The sequence below is a fragment of the Aquarana catesbeiana genome, linkage group LG04 (genome assembly GCF_042186555.1).
Source record: "Aquarana catesbeiana isolate 2022-GZ linkage group LG04, ASM4218655v1, whole genome shotgun sequence".
Classification (NCBI taxonomy): Eukaryota; Metazoa; Chordata; class Amphibia; order Anura; family Ranidae; genus Aquarana; species Aquarana catesbeiana.
The window spans coordinates 92,742,014-92,766,455 of NC_133327.1; the positions used below are offsets into that span (position 1 = coordinate 92,742,014).

Consider the following 24,442-nt stretch of genomic DNA (forward strand, 5'->3'; position numbering starts at 1 on the left):
TATTGCAACCCTGAAGGGAGATTGTGTGCACAAAAGATGGTAGGAGTTAAATGGGCACATGTTTAAGTCTATGTGTAAGTGCATCTTTATTAAAATAATCAGATGAAGATGAGCAGTTTCTATGCTGTAAACACACATTTATATGTATGTATATATGTAAACTACATTGCATATATTTTCTGATTTGCATAAAAGTGCATTTTAACAGCAGTGTTCTATGCATTTCTAGCTTTATATGAAAAAATATTTCTAATCTTGACATGCAACGCCTGAGTCCATATTGGTAATCGTCATTCAATTTGATGTCATTATTCCAATAATCATTATAGATGTCTGCTACTTGTTAGTGGAAATGCCATTAAAATTCATGACAGAACTGCATTTGCCATTACCTTATATACTAAGTAAAACATCTCTGAGGCATATCACCCTTTTACTTAATAAAGAAAACTGTGTACCATAATATATTGCTTTCAAAATGAATCACCTTTTAGAATATTGTTGCTTTTAAAGCATGTAACAGTCAATTTCTTCAGACTACATGTCACATCTTGTGTTCTATAGCACACTGAAGGAAACAGAGACTCTAAAGCGACCCTTTTAATCCAAGTCATTACTAGGGCTTTCATAATAAGAGAAAAACATTCATTGAATTGTTTTAATTTATTACTATGTAAACATGAATATGGCACCATTTAAGTACTGTATGAAATATTTTGAGGCTCATAAGTAATGCTGGCTTTTTGCCAATTGTTTTAAGTTTATATCACAGACAGGTTTGTACATACCACGTAACTGGCACATAGGAGATGTTCAAGAGTCCATTTTACAGCACAGAACCTTATGTTCTATTTAATAGCAACACACATGACATACATACTAAATAGATGTCTTCAAAAGCCACCTACTGCTACTAGGTAGGTGCAGATCTTGCGGCAATGTACTGTAGTTACTAAGCACTATGGGATGTTAGGAGTGCTAAGTAGCATCTGAGATTTTACTTGCAGCTCTGAAGTCTTGTTCTGTAATGTTTCTCTTTTGATAAGGCAGGGATGAATGTGTCACTATGGGAGCTTTTAAGGTGGCTCCACATATACATGTCCTCAGAACCTCCAGTGTCACGTCTGAACCCTCTGAGGTCACGACCTCCAGAATGCAGTTCCATCAGCTCTAGTTCATGCTTGGTGGCGGTCTCTAAAACCCTCTGCTTGTTGTAATACTTTACAAAATTGTTGATAATAGGGTGAATTGGGAGGGCAATAGCGATTACTCCACAAAGAAAACTTGTGGCTGCGTTTAGTTTGCCTAGAGTGGTTTTGGGATATATGTCACCGTAGCCCACTGTGGTCATGGTGATGATGGCCCACCAGAAAGACTGAGGGATGCTTTTAAACAAGGTATCTGGGTGACTCTGTTCCATGGTGTACCCCAGGGCTGAAAATACAAAGATCCCCACTGCAAGGTACATCAAGAGTAGACCCAACTCCTTGAAACTGCTCTTGAGGGCATAGGTTAGGGTCTGCAGCCCAGAGGAATGGCGGGCCAGCTTAAAAATTCTGGCAATTCTCATGATCCTGAGGGCCTGGACAGCCTGCTGGACATTAGTCAACTCCATCATGCGTGCCCCTAGATGGGTCAGAGTAAGGCTGACATAGAATGGGAGGATGGCGAGCACGTCAATGATATTCATAAAGGAAAAAGTAAAGTGTAACTTGTTGGGGGAAGACAAGAGTCTTAAAAGATATTCCAGGGTAAACCAGCCAATGCATGCTGTCTCTATGTTGTCTAGAACAGGGTGCTCTATGTGGTTCCCTTCTGCATCTTCCACCTGCATTTCAGGAATGGTCCCTACACACATTACCACTGATGAAGTCAGGATGAATAGGAAGGAGAGCACAGCTGTGACCCTGGCAGGAAAAGAGGATTCTGGTTTCTCCATGAACTTCCAGACATATTTCTGAAACCTCTTCCAGCGGCTTTCAGTGGTGTCAACTCCTAGGTCATCCAGGATGGTCTGTACCCTCTTAGCTATCTCCTCCAGTTCCTCCTTCTTCTCACTTAGGTGGCTCTTACAGCACTCATCCAGAAAAGACAAGTCCACTTTCCAGAACTCCATCTCGTTCTTAAAACAAATGGGACATATCCCCTTCTTCATGTGGACCTCTCCATAGTAATACACCTCCATTATACATTTGAAGGCATCAGGGTCTCTGTCAAAGTAAAATTCCCTCTTCCCAGGGTCATAGTCATCACACAAAGAGAAGATAGCATCATAACCTCCTGCCAAGCAGCTGACCAGCTCTGCCAGTCTGGTTTCTGGGTACCTGTTTAGGATGTCTCCATAGAGGATCTGCCTGATGCCTCCAACATTGACTATGATCTCTACCTCCTCACTGCAGTCTGACCCGTTCCTGCTCAGCTCCTCAAAGCTGGAGCCCATCCTCATCGTGTGGGTTTAAAAGAAGATCAGCGATCCAAGAAGTTCCCAGTATGTAAGAATTCTTCTATGCCCTCAAGCACTTTGTATGGGAAAATGTGGGTTACATAGCTCAAAAGCCTCCACGATTCCCAGCTAGAAATCAGATGGGAATATTATGGAATATTATACAGAATGTTCATTCATTAGGTGCTTCTCACTCCCCAGGGCTCATCTCCTCTCCAGCGATTCCATAGACACGGGGCTGCTGCTACAAGTGCTATCCCAGCTCTCTTCTCCTCCAGCGACGAAGGGTGCAGATAGGATTTCATTGAGAGATGCAGTCACCCATCAACATGGTGCTCCCTGGAGGATAGAAGAGGCCATGGAGGAGAAGGCAGCGATGTGCGATGAGAGCGGAGGAGGCTGGCAAGGTCCGATCTCATGTCAGAGCTTTCCTCCAGACACTGTGCACACGGGCAAACTTGTGCTGCCTTTTCCAGGGCTGAGCTGAGCAGGAATCCCGGAGTGACGTCACACACCTTTAATAAGGCTTCCCCCTTCCTGAGGACACCAAGGGGACAGCACCGCACAGGGGACCACACAGGACTGCATGTGACAACTGCCACTGGGTTCCCTTTAACTGAACTGTAATTTGCATTAGCTATGCAGACAGATCAGCTGTAGGCACTGAATTGGGAGCATGGGAGGGAGAGAGGGAGGACAGGGAGAATACCAATGGAAAGTTTAGTTCGCTAATTTGCTGTCAATGTCATACTGGCTTCTTCTTTATACTTTAATAGAAGGAATGTGAAATTGGGAAAGAGAGAGGCAAGTAAAGATATATAGAGAGATCTGAGCACTGTATGCAATATGTCAGCAAATATACATATGTATTGGAAATGTATTCTTTAAGGAAGGTGAAATTGGGAAAGAGAGGCAGATAAATAGAGAGAGATCTGGGCACTTTGTGTAATATGGCAGCACACTATACATATGTATTGGAAATGAGAGAGAGAGAGAGAGAGAGAGAGACAGAGAGAGAGAACTACAACTGGAGAGTGGAAAATGTGGTGTAGCTGTGCATAGTAGCCAATCAGCTTCTAACATCAGCTTGTTCAATTAGGCTTTGACAATAAAACCTGAAAGCTGATTTGTTTTGCAGAGCTGCACCAGAGTTTGCACGCTCTTGTTTTAGTAAATCAACCCCTAAAGTGTAGTTTGTCAGCACCATATGCATATATTTTGGAAATGTATTGTTATTTATTCTTTAACCACTTGCCGACCAGCCGCCGTCATTATACTGCGGCAGGTCAGCACGATCTCGCAAACCGTCATAGCTGTACGTCGGCTCCTTTAAGCGGGATAGCAGGCACGCGCACGCCCGCTGCATTGCAGGGGTGCCAATGCTCGTGGCCGGCAGTCGTGTTGGCCGCCGGCCGCACGCGACCGCGGGCATGAGAGGCAGAACAGGGGCGTGTGTGTGTAAACACACAAATCCCTGTTCTGTAAGGAGAGGAGAGGCAGATCGTGAGTTCCTAATAGCTAGGAACCACGATCTGTCATCTCCAATAGTCAGTCCCATCCCCCCACAGTTAGAACACACAGTCAGGGAACACAGTTAATCCCTTGCGTGCCCCCTAGTGTTAACCCCTTCCCTGCCAGTGACATTTATACAGTATTCAGTGCATTTGCATAGCACTGATCGCTGTATATTTGTCAGTCGTCCCAAAAATGTGTCTGCCATAATGTCGCAGTCCTGATAAAAATTGCGGATCGCCGCCATTACTAGTAAAAAAAAAAAATAATAAAAATGCCATAAATCTATCCCCTATTTTGTAGATGCTATAACTTTCCAATCAATATACGCTTATTGCGATATTTATCTGAATTTTATAAGACATGTGACTGGCACAGCACCAATCAGGGCTGGCCAGACACAGACTCACTATAGAGCAGTGGTTGCCAACCTGGGGGTTGGGACCCCCTCAGGGGTCGAATGACGATTTGCCAGGGGTCACCAAATCCTGGGCTGTTCCTGAAGCCCACCCCAGCCTTTTCGCGGCTGCCTAGCATGACTGTCCCTGGAGCCTGCGGCCGCCCACTCAGCCTTTTCGTAGCCACCCATTCAGTTCAGGCCATGGCTGGGGGGCAGAGACTAGAGGTTAGCTGATTGGTGAGGAATGTGAAGTGGGAGGGGCTGCTTAGACCCTATATCCTGATTTCAGCATAGGTGTCACTGCTACATGACACCACAGAGCTGGAGACACAGTGAGTAACAGTACCTGTGATTAGAGTTGCCATTAAAAGTCTCCACTACAGTTCTCAGATCAGCAGATGACCCTGATCAAGAGTACCTAGTTGGCTGATCAGAACTCCCCCCGCCTGTACTGCCACTGATCCCATCCCCACCAGCACTGCAACTCATCCCATTACCCCCCCCCTTCCCACCTAGGAGTAAGAAAAGGAATAAAAATAGAGAATACATGGAAGGGAGAGGAAAAGAGGGGGAGGAACAAAGAAAGAGGGAGAGGAAAGAATAAGAGAAAGAACAAGAAGGACGGCTAGAGAGGGATGGGGAAAAAAAACAAGAAATTAGGATAGAGAGAGATAAAAGGATAACAAAGAGAAAGAGTTGTACTTCCTAAAATGTACCATAAGAGGTTTTAATACTGTACAAGTGGAAGGGACTCAGGGAGCGCTAAATGTCCATGGGTTAGGGGCACAAATTACTTGTCTTGCTATGGGTGCTGACAACCCATGCTACGAAAATAATTTTACTGTTAGGGGTCCCCACAACTTGGGAAATTTTATCAAGGGGTTCACGGCATTAGAAGGTTGAGAACCACTGCTATAGGGAGTATACATCAGCAGAGTAATAGAAGCCCCTCCCGAGAATCGTTCCCTGCAGATGTCAAAGAACAGGGAAAGATCATGTGACCACACAACAGCGCTGCAGGAATAAGGTACTTAGAGGATTATAAAAGAAATACAGTGGCATGATTTGTATGAATATGTGAATGAATTATGGCAATTAACACTTATTTGTTTAGTAGGATGAAATTGGGGATCAAAGTGGCAGATTAAGAGATATAGTGTGGGAGAGAGGGAGAATGGGTCTAAGTACTATGTAATGTTCTGTGTAATTTGTGAACCCAGTCTGTTGGTCTTTGACAGCACCCAGAACTTAACACATATTCGACCACTACACTGCAGGACCTTTCTCCATGATAGGCCTCCAGCCGTACCACACCAGCTCAGAGACAACCCCCCTCCCGCAGTGCAACCATTACCGTATTCCAGCTAACCGTTCTAACTGGAATACACCAGAGGGGTACATACTACCAATGTGTCCCCAACACTTCGATTTCGTATGTTTTCTGACACCAGCAAAGACCAAAACACAGCCACAGCCCGCAAGAATAACACCTTACCCTTAAGGGCCCCTCCACACCCACAGGGCCCACTGAATCCTGTCCTGTAGGCACAGCGCCCATACATCAATCCTCACTGCGGACAGGTGAACCCCATCTCCTCGGAGGTACAGGCCGCTATTAGATTCCAACTCCATGTGGCGGATGACCATGCCCCCATTCCGAGTAATAAATCTTCCCACCACCTTGTTCACCTTTATTCGAGCCTTATTAAGCCTCGCCACTGACCATGCCAGGCGCCAAGTTTTCCGAGCAACAATGTTGGACCACAACACCAGCATGTCAGGAAAGGCCATGTGGAGCCTCAAGAAATCAGACTTGATGTCCATAATTAGCTCTTGAATAGATCGAACCCCCAAACCGTTCCCGCCAACATGAAGTACTAAAATGTCAGGCGGCCAGTCCAGACGTACAAAACGATGCACCTCTGGCACGACCCTACTCCACATCATCCCAGGTATCCCCAACCAGCGAATACACGCCTCCCTCCTAGAAATACCCAGCTGTCTGCCATCTGGTCTAACGTCTGCTCGCCTGGCACCCCAAAACACATATGAATGGCCCATAATCCAGACGAGGTGTATGTGCACTCCATTTGAAAGAAAAGAACGAACAAACACCACGGGATAGCACCAATACAAAACACTGAACACTCACCACAAATGAAAAAGAAAAACACATGACATACACCCCACTACTATCCCTCCCTCTCCTTCAGCAGCTAATCCACCAACAACTGTGGGCGAATGTAGGTACGGAATCTCTTGGATTCCCATCTACCAATCCGTTTTACGGCCGTCTCGTCCAATTGTGTGTTATCCAAACCTGCTGCCCTAAGACTTTTTCAGAAGACTGACACAAACTGAAATTTAGATAAAGGAGACCTATCCCCATGTAACAAGAACGGCCCCTCCCTGACTGGGCGAACTGCCAAGAACTCCCTAAGCCCCGGTTCACACAGGGGCGACTTGTCAGGCGACTCAGCCGCCTGACAAGTCGCGTCCCGTTCTGTACTATGGAACCGTTCTAATAGGAGCGACGCAAGTCGCTCCAACTTAGAAAAAAGTTCCTGTAGTATTTTTGGGGTGACTTCAGGCGACTTGCTTTGACTTCTATACAGAAGTCGTTTTGCAAGTCGCCGCTGAAGTCGTGTGCAGGTCACCTCGGTGAGTCGACCTGCAAGTCGTGCCGCCCCTGTGTGAACCGGCACTTACTGCCCCTACCAGGCAAACCGGGGAACCCGGCAGTGGAAACAGCTGCACACATACTCCCTTACCCCCCTGGTCCATCTTTGACCTGCGTAGCAATAACAGAACCCTGTCATCACTACAAATCACGTCTTGTGCCATAAACCCACCTGCAACCCTCTTAGGAGGGGCTGAACAATTCGCCAATCTGAAATGCACCAAAAAAGGGTAAAGAAAACATTGCCTTAAATAGGGAGACCTCATAACTCAATGTACACAAAGACCACAGTTGACCAAAAATGGCCTGCAAATTCGGAAAGGATATGGGCCACCTAGTATCCTTGCGCTTGTGTAGCTTCTGATACCCCTTAACTGCCAGCCGGACCCAAAAGTCCTTTGTCAAATCCGCCATGCCCCGTAGTTTGAAGAAAATTGCCAAGCCAGCCAGTTTTTGCTCGATGGAAGACACTGATCCACCTCGCTCCATGTTCCTGGAAATGAAATAAAGAACCAGCAGCCTCACCTCCGGACTGTCCTGCTCCACCCCGGCTTGCCAAACCATCAGCACATTCTGCCATACCTTGGCATAGGCCGCCCAAGTGGACTCACTCACCGACTGTCTGATCCATCCAGTGACGACTCCTAGGCAATCTTCCATAGCCATCTGGGACAAAGAACCCCTTCCTCCTCTGCCGCCAGAGACAGCTCTCTCAACCTGTCCCACTGAAACTGAGATAAAGAGTCAGCCAAAGTATTGTTGATGCCCAAAAGGTGGACTGCATATAGAAAAATGTTCAACTGCAAGCAACGTAGCACCATGTGGCGCAGCAGCCATATTACTGGTTGTGACGACGCTGAGATGCGGTTGATGACTTGCACCACTCCCATGTTGTCACAGTTCAGCAGTATCTTCAAGTTCCAACAAGACTCACCCCATATCTCCATGGCCAGCACCACCGGAAAAAGTTCCAGGAGCACCAGGTTATGAAGAAAACCCGCATCCACCCATGAGCATGGCCAAGGTACTACGCTCCAGTGACCCTGATAGAAGGCCGCATAACCAGTAGACCCGGCCGTGTCCATAAACAGCTCCAAGTCAAAGTTACTCACCGGGCCGGACATCCAGACCGATCGACCCTTATAAGATTCCAAAACCTTCAAGTCCTCTCGATGTTCCTTACTGGGATGGATAAAATGGATCGGTGCCTTAACCCCTGCTGTTATCCTCCGGCAGGCGGCACTCCATGGCGCCGAAGTCCAGAACTATGCCAAGAAATTGATCGTTGGTAGTTGGGCCTTCTGTCTTATCTGCAGCCAATGGAATACCGAATCTACCCGCAATGTGCTGCAACGTGGACAGGAGAATCACACACACATTAGAGGAAGGCGGCCCCACACAGAAGAAATCATCCAAATAATGAATGACGGAATCCAGACCTGAAGCGTCTCTAACCACCCATTCCACAAGTGAGGTGAATGTCTCAAACTTGGCGCAGGAAATGGAACAGCCCATGGGTAGGCATCGATCCACATAAAATTTCTCTTGCCAGCAGCACCCCAGCAGCTGAAAACTGTCCGGATGTACTGGAAGCAAGCGTAAAGGGGATTCAATGTCAGATTTTGCCATCAGCGCCCCCTGTCCGTATCGACTAACCCACCCAACAGCCGCGTCAAAGGAAGAATATGACACCGTACAAGCTTCGGGATCTATAAAATCGTGCCTCCTTGAGTTGGGCCCTGGCCAGCCGTTCCCGATCATCTGCTGCCTCCCTGCATCTGTCTCTCAGCACTGGGAGACCTCTCTCATCAGTGGAGCCGCCGGCCGAGTCTGGTAACGGCCTGGCGGCCGTGGCTGTGCTTCTTCCTCGCCGAGACTCCCCCGTGCAGGCACCGCTGAGGGGGAGGAGTCCGCTGGCTCCTGACCTGTGCGACGAGTGGGCGGGGGAGAGGTGTGATTGCGGCATGTAGCCCCACCCACCGAGCTCAAATGGGATTCCGACCAGGAGCCCCACCGGCGGAAGCAGATGGGCGCTTCGCTGGGGGGCCTGATGGGTCCCGTGGGGGGCTCCTGATGTGGCGCAAAGCTCTGGGGGAGGGTCCCAGCAAAAAACGCTCCACAGGCCTAGATCTCCGAGCTCGCAGAGACACCTCACCCCCCGCTGCTGACCTCAATGCTTTGTCCTGGAGCAGGGCGGACACCAGGTTGTGAAGCCACTCTGGTCCCCTGGTCACAGCAGCTGCCCTCAGCTGGGCCAGGATGAGGTCAATATCGGCCATGGTGAGGAATGTCAGCAGCATGGAAACTGCTTCCTCCTTTCTGCCCCAGCCTCTGCTGCCCTGAAGTCCCGCCTCCCCCTTAAAAAAACAACGCCCCTCTCCTCTGCTCATTTACCAATCCGTACCATTGCTTTTAACCCATTGTTGTCTCCCCTCTACACACTGTCATGCCCAGCCCTGGGCTTTCTCTTTTTTCCTTTGACTCCAGGTCTCACTATATATAAGGAAAATATTCTTCTTCTTCTTTATTCTTTACTAATAAGAAGGGTTATATCTGGGATCGAAGGGGCAAATAAAAAGATACAGTGTTGCAGATAGAGAGAAAGACAGAGAGAGAAAGAGAGAGAGAGAGAGAGAGAGAGAGAAATAATGGGCCTAAGTATTCTGTAATGCCCTATATGTCAGCACTATATAAACACTGGATATATTATTTTTTATTCTATAATGTGAGTGAAATTGAGGATGAGAGAGGCAGATAAAGAGAGAGAGAGCTAAGTACTCATTCATTTCTTATATACATAAATATTGGAATTTTTTTTTTTAATTTCTTAAAGGAGAAGTACAGCCAAATCTTGTTTGGCTGTACTCTTCCTATGGATCACAGGAGTGCAGTTTGTTTTGCACTCCTGTGACCCATTTTCAGCAGACAGTGGGCTGAAGTCTGTTGATGTCACAGAGTCGGTCCAGCCTCGGGCAAGATCACGTCATTGGGGTCGGGATCCTCCCAAATGCCAGGACCAGCACCCGGCTCTGCCTATCGCTCCCGCCCCCTCCACAGCCCAGTGCTCCAGTGAGCGCGGTTGGGGAAAAGCAGAGAGCCGGTGACAAACAATCACCAGCTCTCTGCTCAGGGAGCTGTGAGAACCGAGTGATCGGCAGTGTTCGATCGCTCGGTTTTCAGTCTTAGAGCTGGCAGGGGACAGATGCAACATTGGACAGATGCTGCATCCACCTAGGTAAGAATGATTCCAAATAAATAAAAAAATAAACCATACTTCTCTTTCAAGAAGCAGCGAAATGAAATTGTGAGAGACAGTGATAGAGTAAAAAAGAGAGAAAAAAGAGATATCCAAGTACTCTGGAATGCCCGGAGTGGAATGCCCTGTGTAATACAGTTTGTCAGCACTATATGAATATCGAGAGTATATTTTTCTTTATTCTTTAGAAGGGTGAGAGAGAGAGAGAGAGAGAGAAAAAGAGACAGAAGAAAAAGAGAGAGAGACAGAAAGAGAAAGAGAGCGAGAGAGAGAGATGCAAGTACTCTGTAATGCCCTGTGTAATATGTCAGCACTATATATACATACATTTTGGATTTATATTATTCTTTATTCTTTAAAGCAGAGGAAGAGAGAGAAATAAGACAGAAAAGAGAGAAAGAGGTTTCTGAGTATTCAAAATATTATCTTCTTTATTCTTTATGGATAAGGAAGATGAGAGAGGGAGACAGAGAGAGCCAAGTATGCTGTAAAGCCCTGAGTAATATTTTAGCTCTATACAAAAATTGGAAATATATTCTTTATTTTTTAGGGAGTAAAGTTAAGGGTGAAAGGGGCAGAAGAAGAGATACAGGGGGTTATTTACAAAAGGCAAATCCACTTTGCACTACAAGTGCAAACTACAAGTGCAAAGTACACTTGAAATTGCACTGAAAGTGCACTTGGAAGTACAGTCGCTGTAAATCTGAGAGGTAGATCTGAAATGAGGGGAAGCTCTGCTGATTTTATCATCCAATCATGTGCAAGCTAAAATGCTGTTTTTTATTTTCCTTGAATGTCCCCCTCAGATCTACAGCGACTGCACTTCCAAGTGTACTTTCAGTGCAATTTCAAGTGCACGTTGCACTTGTAGTATACACTTGTAGTGCAAAGTGGATTTGCCTTTAGTAAATAACCCCCACAGTGTTGGAGAGTGAGAAAGAAATGGGTCTGTTATTCCCTGTGTAATAAAGCAGCACTATATAAACACTGAAAATATATTCTCTTTCATTTTTTAGGATGAAGGAGAGTAAAATCGGGGAATAACAAGGCAGATGAATAGATACAGCATGAGAGAGAGGGAGAAACTGAGAGAAAGAGAGGAAGGAGAGAAAAAGAATTTCTCTAAATACTCTGTAATGCCCTGTGTAATATTTATAAACAGTGGAAATAAACATGAGAGTAAAAATGGTGCAGTCAGAGATGGAGATAAAGTAAAAGAGCCAGTGGGAAAAGGACTGATTAATGAGATAGGAACCTCAGTGTAGAAAGAGAAGCAGAGGTAGAGATAGAGAAGTGTGTTGGAGAAAGAGAATGTGGAGTCTGAGCAGGGGCGGACCATCCATTAGGGGTGCCCGAGCACCGCCCCCCCCATCCTCACCACCCCCTATATGCAGTGGATAGAATCATGCATAGCATGAATCTATCCACGGCCACCGCGGCAGCCCTCTATTCATGTGTCTGGCCCATTTTGGATTTTGTTGAAGAACCTGATTAGAGCCATAGGTTCTAATAGGCTTCAAAATAGGGTGGACTCTGAGCGCAGAGCATTGCGTCTGGAGCCCATCCAGGTGTGTTGCAACAGCGAATGAAAATTTGCTGTTGCAACACTGATCCTCCTCCCGGCTAATTGGGAAGCAGGTATGAAACCTGTTTCCCGATTGGCCAAACGTCAGGTGATTCTTTAGGATGCCTAGCGCCAGGAGGAGGAGAGAGGAGACACAGCAGAAGCTGCTCCACGAGAGGACACTGGTCACTGAGCCTGCCATATTCTCACCGCCCGCATCCAGGGTAAGGACAGCGGGTGGTAGGGGGGGGCTGTGTTATTGCCGCGGGGGAGGGGGTAGTGCCACTCCACCGGTGGCCTGGGGGGGGTGTTTGCCGCCCCCCCAAAAAAAAACACCAGCCGCCACTGAGTCTGAGCAGATCTGGTGAAGAGATGGAGAGAATCTGGTAGAGGGGGACCACTTTGTAGATAGTTTAGTTTACTAAAAGTGATATTACAGATTTTGTCAGATGCCTAAGACATCACCAGGTAGTTTCTTAAATAATTAAGGGATTCTGTTGGTGAGATCTGGACTGTTAGGCTGTTGGTTCTTTTCCCATGATACAGTCTTTAAAAGGGGGTTCCACTATCCCTCTTGGATTTTTTAAATTGATAATACTGAATGTAGAATGCATCAGAAAGTGCTGGATAGCACAAGAAGGGTGTTGAACCTCCAAAACTGCCCTTCAATGACTCTGTCCTGTTGCCATGGTAACAGATTAAATGACTTACAGAGACACCCATTCTAAGGCTTCAAAGAAAACTAAAAAGAATAATAAACTGACGAGCGGGACAACCTTGTGGACCATACCTCTACCTTTCTACCCTTTTTCTTCTTTCTCTTTCCTTTTCTCCACCTTACGATTAAAGCTCATTATCAGAATTTATTTGACCTATATACACTCTACCTGTATACAATATGTATAATAGGTATAAATCATTTAAATACCTACAAAAGTGACTAAGGAAATGATATATATCTTTAATTTAGGTTTACGTGAACCCAATGTTTAATATTTGAAATTTCATGATATTTACCTATACAAACCCTACTGTAAAACAATGAGCTTACTTTATAGATCCTTGTAAACTTACTTTATGTATCTTTATAATATTGTATACTCAATAAACTTCTTTTGACAAGGAACCTCCAAAACTGCCAGGTGGAAATAGATAAGAAATGCAAATGCAATGTTTGACAAGAAAAGGTAGTTCAAACCCACCTTGATAGAACATGATGTGTCCAAAGAAACACAACACAATGCAAAGCAAGTTGAAAGCGTCTGGACTTCCATGTGTACTGGTCAATTGGATTCTACTGAACTGTGTTTGACTTGCGTTGCAAGTGCATGTCAAATGCAGGAAAACAATGCACATTGACATCAGCCCTAAGGGTTGATGGAGAACTACGGTATGTAATATGAGGACCTACCTAATCTGTCTAATCAATTTGTATCCAATCAGAAGGGCCCTTGCACTACATAGTTGTTGGTCGAACTAGAGGAGATTGTACAATCAGATTGTAACTGTTAGGCCAGATTGGACCAATTTAACTCTGCACTTGCATATCTGGCCAATCCCCCTGGAAGCTGGACATCACTGTAATAGGTAATATTAATACTACAGTAATCTCCTCCAGCTTCCTGGTGCTTTGCCGAGTGGTTGGCTTGCTGCATTGTGAACACAGGAGGTTTCTTGCTTGGCACACTTTTGCAATTTTTAAATGAATATAAAGCATTCTCTGATTTCATGAGGCGGAGAGTTGGAGTGATGACAATCTCCACCTCATCCTATCAAAACTGATGTTCAGTAAGCAGCAGGGCAGCCACTCAGCACGGGACCCGGAAGCTAGCAGACTGGGCGAAGATGGAAGCGCCTGTGACCAGCAGGTGCAGTGACGGCTCAGCGCTGGAGGGCTAACAGGTAAGTCTGTCATAATGTTCTAATATGCTGTGCATACTAGCATATTGGTGTCCTTTTATGAAAGTGCGGTAAAATACCGCTTTTCAGTTCTCAGGCATTCTCAGAGGAGATCGCTCTCCTCTGAGTGCCTGTTTATGAAAGTGTGTAGATCGCTTCTCATGTTGAGTTGAGGAGCGATCTACAAACGCCGGGAACTCCTGAGAATGGCTCCTCTCACTGTAATCTCGCGTGATATAGCGGGATTACAGTATGAGGAACCATAAAATACAAAGTGTAACACAAATCAGCACACATTATTCCCCAACATATTAATAAAATAATAAAGTTAAATTCCCCCTACACAATATACATTAACCTAATTATAAAAAAAACATTGTTTTTATCAATATTTAAAGATCATACATGTCCCTATTTAAATGTGAATGGTGTATAGTAAATGAATGTAATGCACATATATAATGCAGCTATACACCATTCATATAAATGCAAAATACATTTATAATCATTAAAAAAATAATTTTAATAAAGTATACAAGTATAAATATTTATTAATAAATTAAAATAAAATATATTTCATAATTGATAAACATAAAAATTGATAAACTGGTGCAATGCGAGAACACTGCGAATCCACTGCGGGTTCCCGCATCGCACCGACTCACATGTCAGTTCACACTGCCATATGCGAATCGCTGGGGAGTGTCAATACATTGTTAAGGACACCCCCAGTTCAGCTTGCATATCGCACTGCGAACTGACAGTCCGGACATGCGATCCGATTCTGGTCCGAACAGAAAAAAGGGTCCTGTGCGTGTTTGCACCGAATGCGGTGCGATATCAGCCATACTACCTGTACAGCTGATATCGCAACGCACAAACATCGCATGTAATGTGAATGGCAGTGTGCTGCGAATTACATGCGATGCCTGTGCGATGTCCGGCATCGCACAAGTGTGAACTGGGCCTAAAAGTTAACACCCCCAAATCAGTTCGCATATCGCAGTGTGATCTGCAAACTCGGACAGTAATCGAATCGCATGGCTGTGAACACCCATGCGATCCGATTCTGCTGTGGACCAAAAAAAGGGTCCTGTAAGAGTTTTGTCCGAGTGCAATGCAAATTTAGCAATACTATCTGTATGGCTGAAATCGCATTGCACAGAGATCGGATGTGATTTTGCACTGCAGTGCGGTGCGAATCACATCCGATCTCGGACACCGCAGCAGTGGGAACTGGCCCTAAATCATATTGCATTTGCACCAAAATGGTACAGGACCCTTTATTTGGTCCGCACTGGAATCGGATCGCATGGGTGTGAACACCCATGCGATCCGATTCCTGCACCATTATATAGTTCGCACTGCGATCTGTGAAATGATCTGGGGGTGTCATTAACTTTACATTGACACCCGCAGTGGTGCGCAGATGTCAATGTAGGTGCGATGTGAAAACCCACTTAGGAATCACGCTGGTTCACGCATTGCACAAGTGTGAACCCAGCCAGAGACGTGAACATCTAAAAAAAAAAAATATATATATATCTATATATATCTATATATATATCTATATATATAATATATATAGATATATATATATATATAATATAAAATATAGATAGATATATATAATATATATATCTATCTATATATATATTATATATATATAGATAGATAGATATAGATATAGATATATATATATATATATATATATACACACTATAAATTTCACCAGTTTCATGCTTCTCACTCTGATTCTCCACTTCTGAAATGGTGAATCAGAAAGTGAGAATTCTGTCACAGATTGCCAGTGAGGTGCTGAGATCGCACCTTCATAAACTGGCCGTTTCTGTGAAGTCAGTTACAAATTCTCACTGTGCTGAGATAATCAGCGGAGAACGTGTTCTCCACTGATTATCTCAGTTTCATAAACTGGTAATGAGCTGAGATCAGCGGTGAGACTCGGGATCGCTGCTGATCTCAGTTTCATAAAAGGACACCAAAATGGCATAATCATAGGTGTGCGCAGCCTATTGCATTAGGGTGTGCACCCCAAAGCTCAAACACACACGCCTTTCTCTGCAGCCTCAGTTGCACGGGAAAGTGAATACATCGGAAGTGTTCTGTGCTGAACAGCATCATGTTCATTCACAAGCTACAGCATAGTAAACCCAGTTTACTATGCTTCAGTTATGAATGAACACAGTGAGTGAGTGTGTTCACTGTGTTCATTTAGAAAAGGAAGGGGCAAATAAATTACATATTTACTAGCCCCTACCTCCCCTCTCCATCCTGAAATATCCCCCCACAGCAGCCGGGGGGAAGGGAGAGGAGGGAAGCCGGCAGCACTGTGGGGGGGTGAGGGGGGGTGCAGGCAGTAGGGGTAATCAGCACCACACTGAGGCTCGGTTCACACTGGGGCGACTTGGGATCCGACTTGTACGTCCTCAAGTCGCCCCAAGTCGCTCCAGAAATAGTTTCAATGGGAGTTAACGCTAGCGTCTTAATAGACACTACTGAAGTCGCTCCGACTTCAGAGCGTACTCCCTGTACTACTTTGATCCGACTTTGATCCGACTTCAGCCTATTGACTATCATTGAAGTCGGATCGCCGTCTTGCATGATCCGACTTCGGCATGCGACTTGTGCTCAAATGATCTTGAGGGGAACTCCGCGCCAAATTTTAAATAAAAATCCGGCATGGGTTCCCCCTCCAGGGGCATACCAGGCCCTTGGGTCCGGTATGGACCTTGAGGAGAACCCCCTACGCCGAAAAAAACGGCGTGGGGGGTCCCCCCAATCCATACCAGACCCTTATCCGAGCACGCAGCCCGGCCGGACAGGAATGGGGGTGGGGACGAGCGGGCGCCCCCCCCTCCTGAACCGTACCAGGCCGCATGCCCTCAACATGGGGGGTTTGGTGCCTTGGGGGAGGGGGGCGCGCTGCGGCCCCCCCCACCCCAAAGCACCTTGTCCCCATGTTGATGAGGACAAGGGCCTCTTCCCGACAACCCTGGCCGTTGGTTGTCGGGGTCTGCGGGCGGGGGGCTTATCGGAATCTGGGAGCCCCCTTTAATAAGGGGGCCCCCAGATCCCGGCCCCCCACCCTATGTGAATAGGTATGGGGTACATGGTACCCCTACCCATTCACCTAGGGAAAAAAGCGTCAATAAAAAACACAGTACACAGGTATTTAAAATAATTTATTAGGCAGCTCCAGGATCTTCTTCCGACTCCGGGGGTCTCTCCGGCGTCTTCTCCCGGTGTCCGCATCTTCTGCCGGCTCCACCGATATCTTCTGGCGCTCTTTTGCCAGCGGTGGTCCGGACCTCTGGATCATCTTCTTCCCTCTTCTCTTCCAGAGATGTTGACACGACGCTCTCCCCAGCCAGAATGGTTTCTGTGCGCTCTGCAAGGGACTTATATAGGCGGTGACCCCGCCCCCTTATGCCGTCACAGTCCCTGGGCATGCTGGGTCTGTGACGTTTTAGGAGGCGTGGTCACCGGGTGATGACCACGCCCCCTTATGACGGCACAGCCCCAGCATGCCCTGGGACAGTGACCTCATAAGGGGGCGGGGTCACCGCCTATATAAGTCCGTTGCGGAGCGTTCAGAGACCATTCCAGCTGGAGAGAGCGTCGTGTCAACATCTCTGGAAGAAAAGAAGAAGGCAGAAGTCCGGACCACCGCTAGCAATTGAGTTGCAGAAGATAGCGGAGGAGCCGGCAGAAGAAGAGGACCCCCGAAGTCGGAAGAAGATCCCGGAGCTGCCTAATAAATTATTTTAAAAAACCTGTGTACTGTTTGTTTTATTGACGCTTTTTTCCCCTAGGTGAATGGGTAGGGGTACCATGTACCCCATACTCATTCGCATAGGGTGGGGGGCCGGGATCTGGGGGCCCCCTTATTAAAGGGGGCTCCCAGATTCCGATAAGCCCCCCGCCCGCAGACCCCGACAACCAACGGCCAGGGTTGTCGGGAAGAGGCCCTTGTCCTCATCAACATGGGGACAAGGTGCTTTGGGGTGGGGGGGCCGCAGAGCGCCCCCTCCCCCAAGGCACCAACCCCCCCATGTTGAGGGCATGCGGCCTGGTACGGTTCAGGAGGGGGGGGCGCTCGCTCGTCCCCACCCCCATTCCTGTCCGGCCGGGCTGCGTGCTCGGATAAGGGTCTGGTATGGATTGGGGGGACCCCCCACGCCGTCCTTTCGGCGTAGGGGGGTTCCCCTCAAGATCCATACCGGACCCAAGGGCCTGGTATGCCCCTGGGGGGGAACCCATGCCGGATTTTTATTTAAAATTTGGCGCGGAGTTCCCCCTAAAGATTCATACCAAACACAGTGGCGGGGATCCAAGTCGGATCCCCGTTCATTGAAAGTCGGATCCACAAGTCGGGTTGAAGTCGCGTTGCAAAGTCGCGTTGAAGTCGTGTTGCCCCTGTGTGAATCGAGCCTAAGTGATTAGGGTGTGCCCCAGCACACCTGGCACACCCCTGTGCATGCCTATAGGAATAAACTACCTAGGAGGCTGTTTATTTGGAAAAAGAAAAGCATAGTTTAATACTGCGTTATCATTAAAAAGCATATCATTATATTACTAGGCAAGTGACATTGTCAAGGTTGAAATGAAACATCTCCCAGGTATCCTCTGTCCAATGATCAGACTGCAACATTGTAACTTTGTTGCAAGTTACAGAAACACACAAGACTGACAGCAAATAAATAAATAAATAAAGTGAACATTCTTGTCTAAGTACAGATCTCTTTGTTCTATGTTTAAATTCACTGTTTGTTAACTGGCTCACTACCTCATGTACCCACTTTCCTTTCTTTCCTCAAAACTGCACATATTAACCACTTCAGCCCCGGAGCATTTGGCTGGCCAAAGACCAGAGCTTTCTTTTGGTGGTATTTGATCACCTCTGCCATTTTTATTTTTTGCGCTTTAAACAAAAAAAGAGCGACAATTTTGAAAAAAACGCATTTCTTTTTACTTTTTGCTATAATAAATAACCCCAAAAAATATATAAAATTTTTTTTTTTTTCTCAGTTTAGGCCGATACCTATTCTTCTACATATTTTTGGTAAAAAAAATTCGCAATAAGCATATATTGATTGGTTTGCACGAAAGTTATAGCGTCTATAAAATAGGGAATAGGCGTGCCTGCTATCCAGGCCTCGCGAGATCACGTACAATAATGTGATTTCGCGCAGCGGAGCCAACCTGCCACGGTAAAACTGCGGCGGCTTGTCTGCAAGCAGTTAACAGCAGTCTTTCCTGTAGAGCTGCACAATTAATCATTAAGAATCATTATTGTGATTTTTTCCCTGTTGCAATCTTGACAAAGTATTTCCTGATTCTTTCTATGCAGAGAATTCTCTCTGCTCTGCTAAAAAAAAAAAAAAAAAAAAAAAAACAACCAGTCTGCCAAGAATCACAACATTCTTTAGCAGTGGAACTTAAGTATAAACATTGTAACAATTTGTCCTTTAGATCAAAGGAATACACTTTGGTGTGAAAATGAGGGATATTTAACCACTTAAATACTAAACCTTTTTCTGACATTTGTTGGTTTCCAGTTAAAATATTTTTTTTTTTTATAGAAAATTACTTAGAACCCCCAAACATTTATATATATATATATATATATATATATATATATATTAGTAGAGACCCTAGAGAATAAAATGGTGGTTGTTGCAATATTTTATGTCACACTGTATTTGCACAGCAATTGTTCAAATTCAATTTTTTGGAAAAAAAATACACTTTAATGAATAAAAAAAACTAACCAGTAAAGTTAGACCAATTTTTTTTTGTATAAATGTGAAAGATTTTACGCCGCGAGAATCGTGATCTTTTTATTCTAAGCAAAAAAATTTGGATTCTCATTTTGGCCAGAATCGTGCAGCTCTACTTTCCTGCTATGTGTTACCCCTTAGGCTTAGTTTACATTTGTGGTTGGGGGAACAGTAAAAATAGGTGGCAGATCCCTGTTTTTAATGCCCGTCAATTGACCCCTTAGGCTGCAAAGGCAGCCAGATGGGGTGTACTTATGGCACAGAAGCCATGGTTTGCATCGTGGCATACCAAAATGATCATGTTAGGCAGGCGGTATTACTGCTGAATGCAACCCACTGAAGTGAATTGTCTACGCTGCAACTGTGAGCCAAATGCTAGGCTTGCAGGTATAGCATAGTATTCCTATAGAAAAAAAATCATTCAGCTGACAAAAAACACAGGAATTGTGCTAACTAAACCCCTGTTTTTAACGCATACTGTTAGACAGGTTAATTCAGTTGGTAAGCAGACTAGTTGGTGAGTAGAGCTGGGAGTTTTCTCTGGATTTGTCATGAATGTGTTGCCCTTCCATGTGCTCCTTGCTGTGAAGGCCAGTTATAGGTGGGGGCAGGGGCCGTTTGTTTGTTACTGATGTAATATTGGTAAGGGGACGCGCTGGACACCTTTACGGCCACTGTGCTATGTGCTGGGTGTCCAGTGTGCCCCTGTGCCTTTAAGGAGGACTGGGCTACCTCCAGGCCCACCTGCCTTCTATCTATCCATTAGAATGCATGTGCACCCACTGTGGAAACTCTCATACAATTACAAGGATTAGGACTGCAGGTAATACACTGTGCCATGAAGGGGCCCTTCAGCTTATGCATGCATTTGCAAATGTGTGCTAACTAAACCCCTGTTTTTAATGCATACTGTTAGACAGGCTGGTTGGTGAGTTGAGCTGGGAATTTTCTCTGGTTATGTCTTGCATGCGTTGCTTTCCAGGTGCTTCTTGCTGTGAAGGCCAGTTATACATGGGGGCAGGGGCCATTTTTTTGTTACTGTGGTCTCAAGAACTGGACACTATAAATGAGGTCTAGTAAAGATCTACAGTGGGGACGGAAAGTATTCAGACCCCCTTAAATTTTTCACTCTTTGTTATATTGCAGCCATTTGCTAAAATCATTTAAGTTCATTTCTTTTCCTCATTAATGTACACACAGCACCCCATATTGACAGAAAAACACAGAATTGTTGACATATTTGCAGATTTATTAAAAAAGAAAAACTGAAATATCACATGGTCCTAAGTATTCAGACCCTTTGCTGTGACACTCATATATTTAACTCAGGTGCTGTCCATTTCTTCTGATCATCCTTGAGATGGTTCTACACCTTCATTTGAGTCCAGCTGTGTTTGATTATACTGATTGGACTTGATTAGGAAAGCCGCACACCTGTCTATATAAGACCTTACAGCTCACAGTGCATGTCAAAGCAAATGAGAATCCTGAAGTCAAAGGAACTGCCTGAGGAGCTCAGAGACAGAATTGTGGCAAGACACAGATCTGGCCAAGGTTACAAAAAAATTTCTGCTGCACTTAAGGTTCCTAAGAGCACAGTGGCCTCCATAAACCTTAAATGGAAGACGTTTGGGATGACCAGAACCCTTCCTAGAGCTGGCCGTCTGGCCAAACTGAGCTATTGGGGGAGAAGAGCCTTGGTGAGAGAGGTAAAGAAGAACCCAAAGATCACTGTGGCTGAGCTCCAGAGATGCAGTTTGGAGATGGGAGAAAGTTGTAGAAAGTCAACCATCACTGCAGCCCTCCAGTTGGGGCTTTATGGCAGAGTGGCCCGACGGAAGCCTCTCCTTAGTGCAAGACACCTGAAAGCCTGCATGGAGTTTGCTAAAAACACCTGAAGGGCTCCAAGATGGTGAGAAATAAGATTCGTTGGTCTGAGGAGACCAAGATAGAACTTTTTGGCCTTAATTCTAAGCGGTATGTGTGGAGAAAACCAGGCACTGCTCATCACCTGTTCAATACAGCCCCAACAGTGAAGCATGGTGGTGGCAGCATCACGCTGTGGGGGTGTTTTTCAGCTGCAGGGACAGGACGACTGGTTGCAATCGAGGGAAAGATGAATGTGGCCAAGTACAGGGATATCCTGGATAAAAACCTTCTCCAGAGTGCTCAGGACCTCAGACTGGGCCGAAGATTTACCTTCCAACAAGACAATGACCCCAAGCACACAGCTAAAATAACGAAGGAGTGGCTTCACAAAAACTCTGTGACTGTTCTTGAATGGCCCAGCCAGAGCCCTGACTTAAACCCAATTGAGCATCTCTGGAGAGACCTAAAAATAGCTGTCCACCAACATTTACCATCCAACCTGACAGAACTGGAGAGGATCTGCAAGGAGGAATGGCAGAGGATCCCCAAATCCAAGTGTGAAAAACTTGTTGCATCTTTCCCAAAAAGACTCATGGCTGTATTAAATCAAAAGGGTGCTTCTACTAAATACTGAGCAAAGGGTCTGAATACTTAGGACCATGTAATATTTCAGTTTTTCTTTCTAATAAATCTGCAAAAATGTTAACAGTTCTGTGTTTTCCTGTCAATATGGGGTGCTGTGTGTACATTAATGAGGAAAAAAAATGAACTTAAATGATTTTAGCAAATGGCTGCAATATAACAAAGAGTGAAAAATTTAAGGGGGTCTGAATACTTTCCGTCCCCACTATATATAGAGGACTCAGGGTGATCACTCTATTGATAACTAAAGATTAATTTAGAGAAATCAGGACCTCCTTCCTCCTACTGGTGATCCCTCTAGTGATAACTAACGATCTATGTAGAGGAAACAGGTCCCCGTTCCTCCTACTGGTAATGCATCTAGTGATACAGATCTATAGAGTGGAATCGGAAACTTGTTCCTGCTGCTGGTGATCCCTTTAGTGATAATTAAAGGTCTATATCAGGGCATCACGGCATCAGGACCTCCTTCATCTTCCTAGTGATCCCTCTATATATAGATCTATATATATCTAATCAGGACCTCCTTTTTCCTGCTGATTATCCCTCTAGTGACAACTAAAGATTTATATAGAGAAAGAATCAGGACCTCTTTCCCCCTACTGGTGATCCCTCTATTGATAACTAAATATCTATAGAGGAATCAGGACCCCCTTCCTCCTACTGGTGATCCCACTATTGATAATGATAACTAAAGATCTATATGAAGGAATCAGGATGTCCCTCCTCCTGCTAGTGATCCCTCTATTGATAACTAAAGATCTATATAGAAGAATCAGGACCCCCTTCCTCCCACTGGTGATCCCTCTATTGATAACTAAATATCTATAGAGGAATCAGGACCCCCTTCCTCTTACTGGTGGTCTCACTATTGATAATTATAACTAAAGATCTATATGGAGGAATCAGGACGTCCCTCCTCCTGCTAGTGATCCCTCTATTGATAACTAAAGATCTATGTAGAAGAATCAGGGCCTCCTTCCTCCTGCTGGTAATCCCTCAAGTGATAACTAAAGATCTATGTAGGGGAAACAGGTCCCCGTTCCTCCTGCTGGTGATGCATTTAATAATAAAGATCTATATAGTGGAATCAGGATCTTGTTCCTGCTGCTGGTGATCCCTTTAGTGATAATTAAAGGTCTATATCAGGACTATATCAGGACCACCTTCCTCTTTTTGGTGATCCCACTATATAAAGATCTATATAGGGGGATGAGGACCTCCTTTTTCCTGCTGGTGATCCCTCTACTGATAACCAAAGATTTATCCCTTTAGTGATAATTAAAGGTCTATACCAGGATATATATCCCTCTATATAAAGATCTATATGGGGGATGAGGACCTCCTTTCTCCTGCTGGTGATCCCTCTACTGATAACTAAAGATTTATATAGGGGAATCAGGACCTCCTTCCACCTGCTGGTGGTTTCTCTAGTAAAGCACCCCAGAACTGTTTTTACTTTCCCTGTTGCGTGGTCAAACTTTTTGCTCATTTTGCACTCAAATCTTTTTCTCTCACAAGGTAAGAGTCTGCAGCTGGAGGGGGTGATCTATGTCACAGATTTGTGAACACAGCCAAGATCCACACAGGAACTATGATTTATATAAATGTGTCATCTCTGTGTCAGCATCTCCCTCAGAGAAGTAGAGGTTGACTGTGTATAATGCCCAAATAAAAATGGTGCTGTCTTTCTGGACAGAAAGGTGGATGAATGAGTTGTCAGGGTAAGTATTGTAAACTCTGGGAACAATATTTGTATTGTTCAGTCATTGCAAATGCAGTGCCATGTTCTCTGCATTTCACTCTTTGCCTTACTCAATAGCTAGTTTTCTCTTTTTTTCTACTACATTTAATGAAGCATTTAGTTATCTGCATTGATTTAGTGCCATATATTTTGAAATATTAAACGAAATTAGAATGACTTTATAAACATACCTGAAATAGGTCTACCAAAATAGCAAATAGAATGCTATTTTTAGAAGTGGATCATTCCTTTCTGGAAGATCTATGCTTTTAAGCCTGATTCACACTTATGCATTTTTAGTGCTTTTTGCATTTTGCACTACAGAACGTGTTCCATAAAAAAACATGTTAAATGGACTGTAGTGCAAATCTGCAAAATGCAAAAAGCACTAAAAATGCATAAGCGTGAATCAAGCCATCATGCTCTTTTATCTTTGGCATGCCTGCTCCCTGGCCTGGATAAGGCGTATATACTGCAGCAAGGGTTACAGAGAACACAACTCTTGTCAAAACCTTTTTTGTTGAGTTTTGGAGAAACTAAACTAACTAAAACCTCTGGCAGCTTGGACCCCCTTCCCCCACAATTGGGATACAGATAGCACTAAAAACACATTGTCCTAACCTCTGTTAGGA

At 45.1% G+C, this 24,442-nt stretch overlaps 1 protein-coding gene across 1 annotated transcript; it reads right to left on the reverse strand.

The window, feature by feature from the left end:
- Positions 1-617: 617 nt before the first annotated feature.
- On the reverse strand, positions 618-3,090 carry KCNF1 (potassium voltage-gated channel modifier subfamily F member 1). The gene has a single exon (XM_073625378.1). It carries the CDS (start codon positions 2,444-2,446, stop codon positions 998-1,000), a length of 1,449 nt encoding a protein of 482 aa, XP_073481479.1. The 5' UTR covers positions 2,447-3,090; the 3' UTR covers positions 618-997.
- Positions 3,091-24,442: the final 21,352 nt, after the last annotated feature.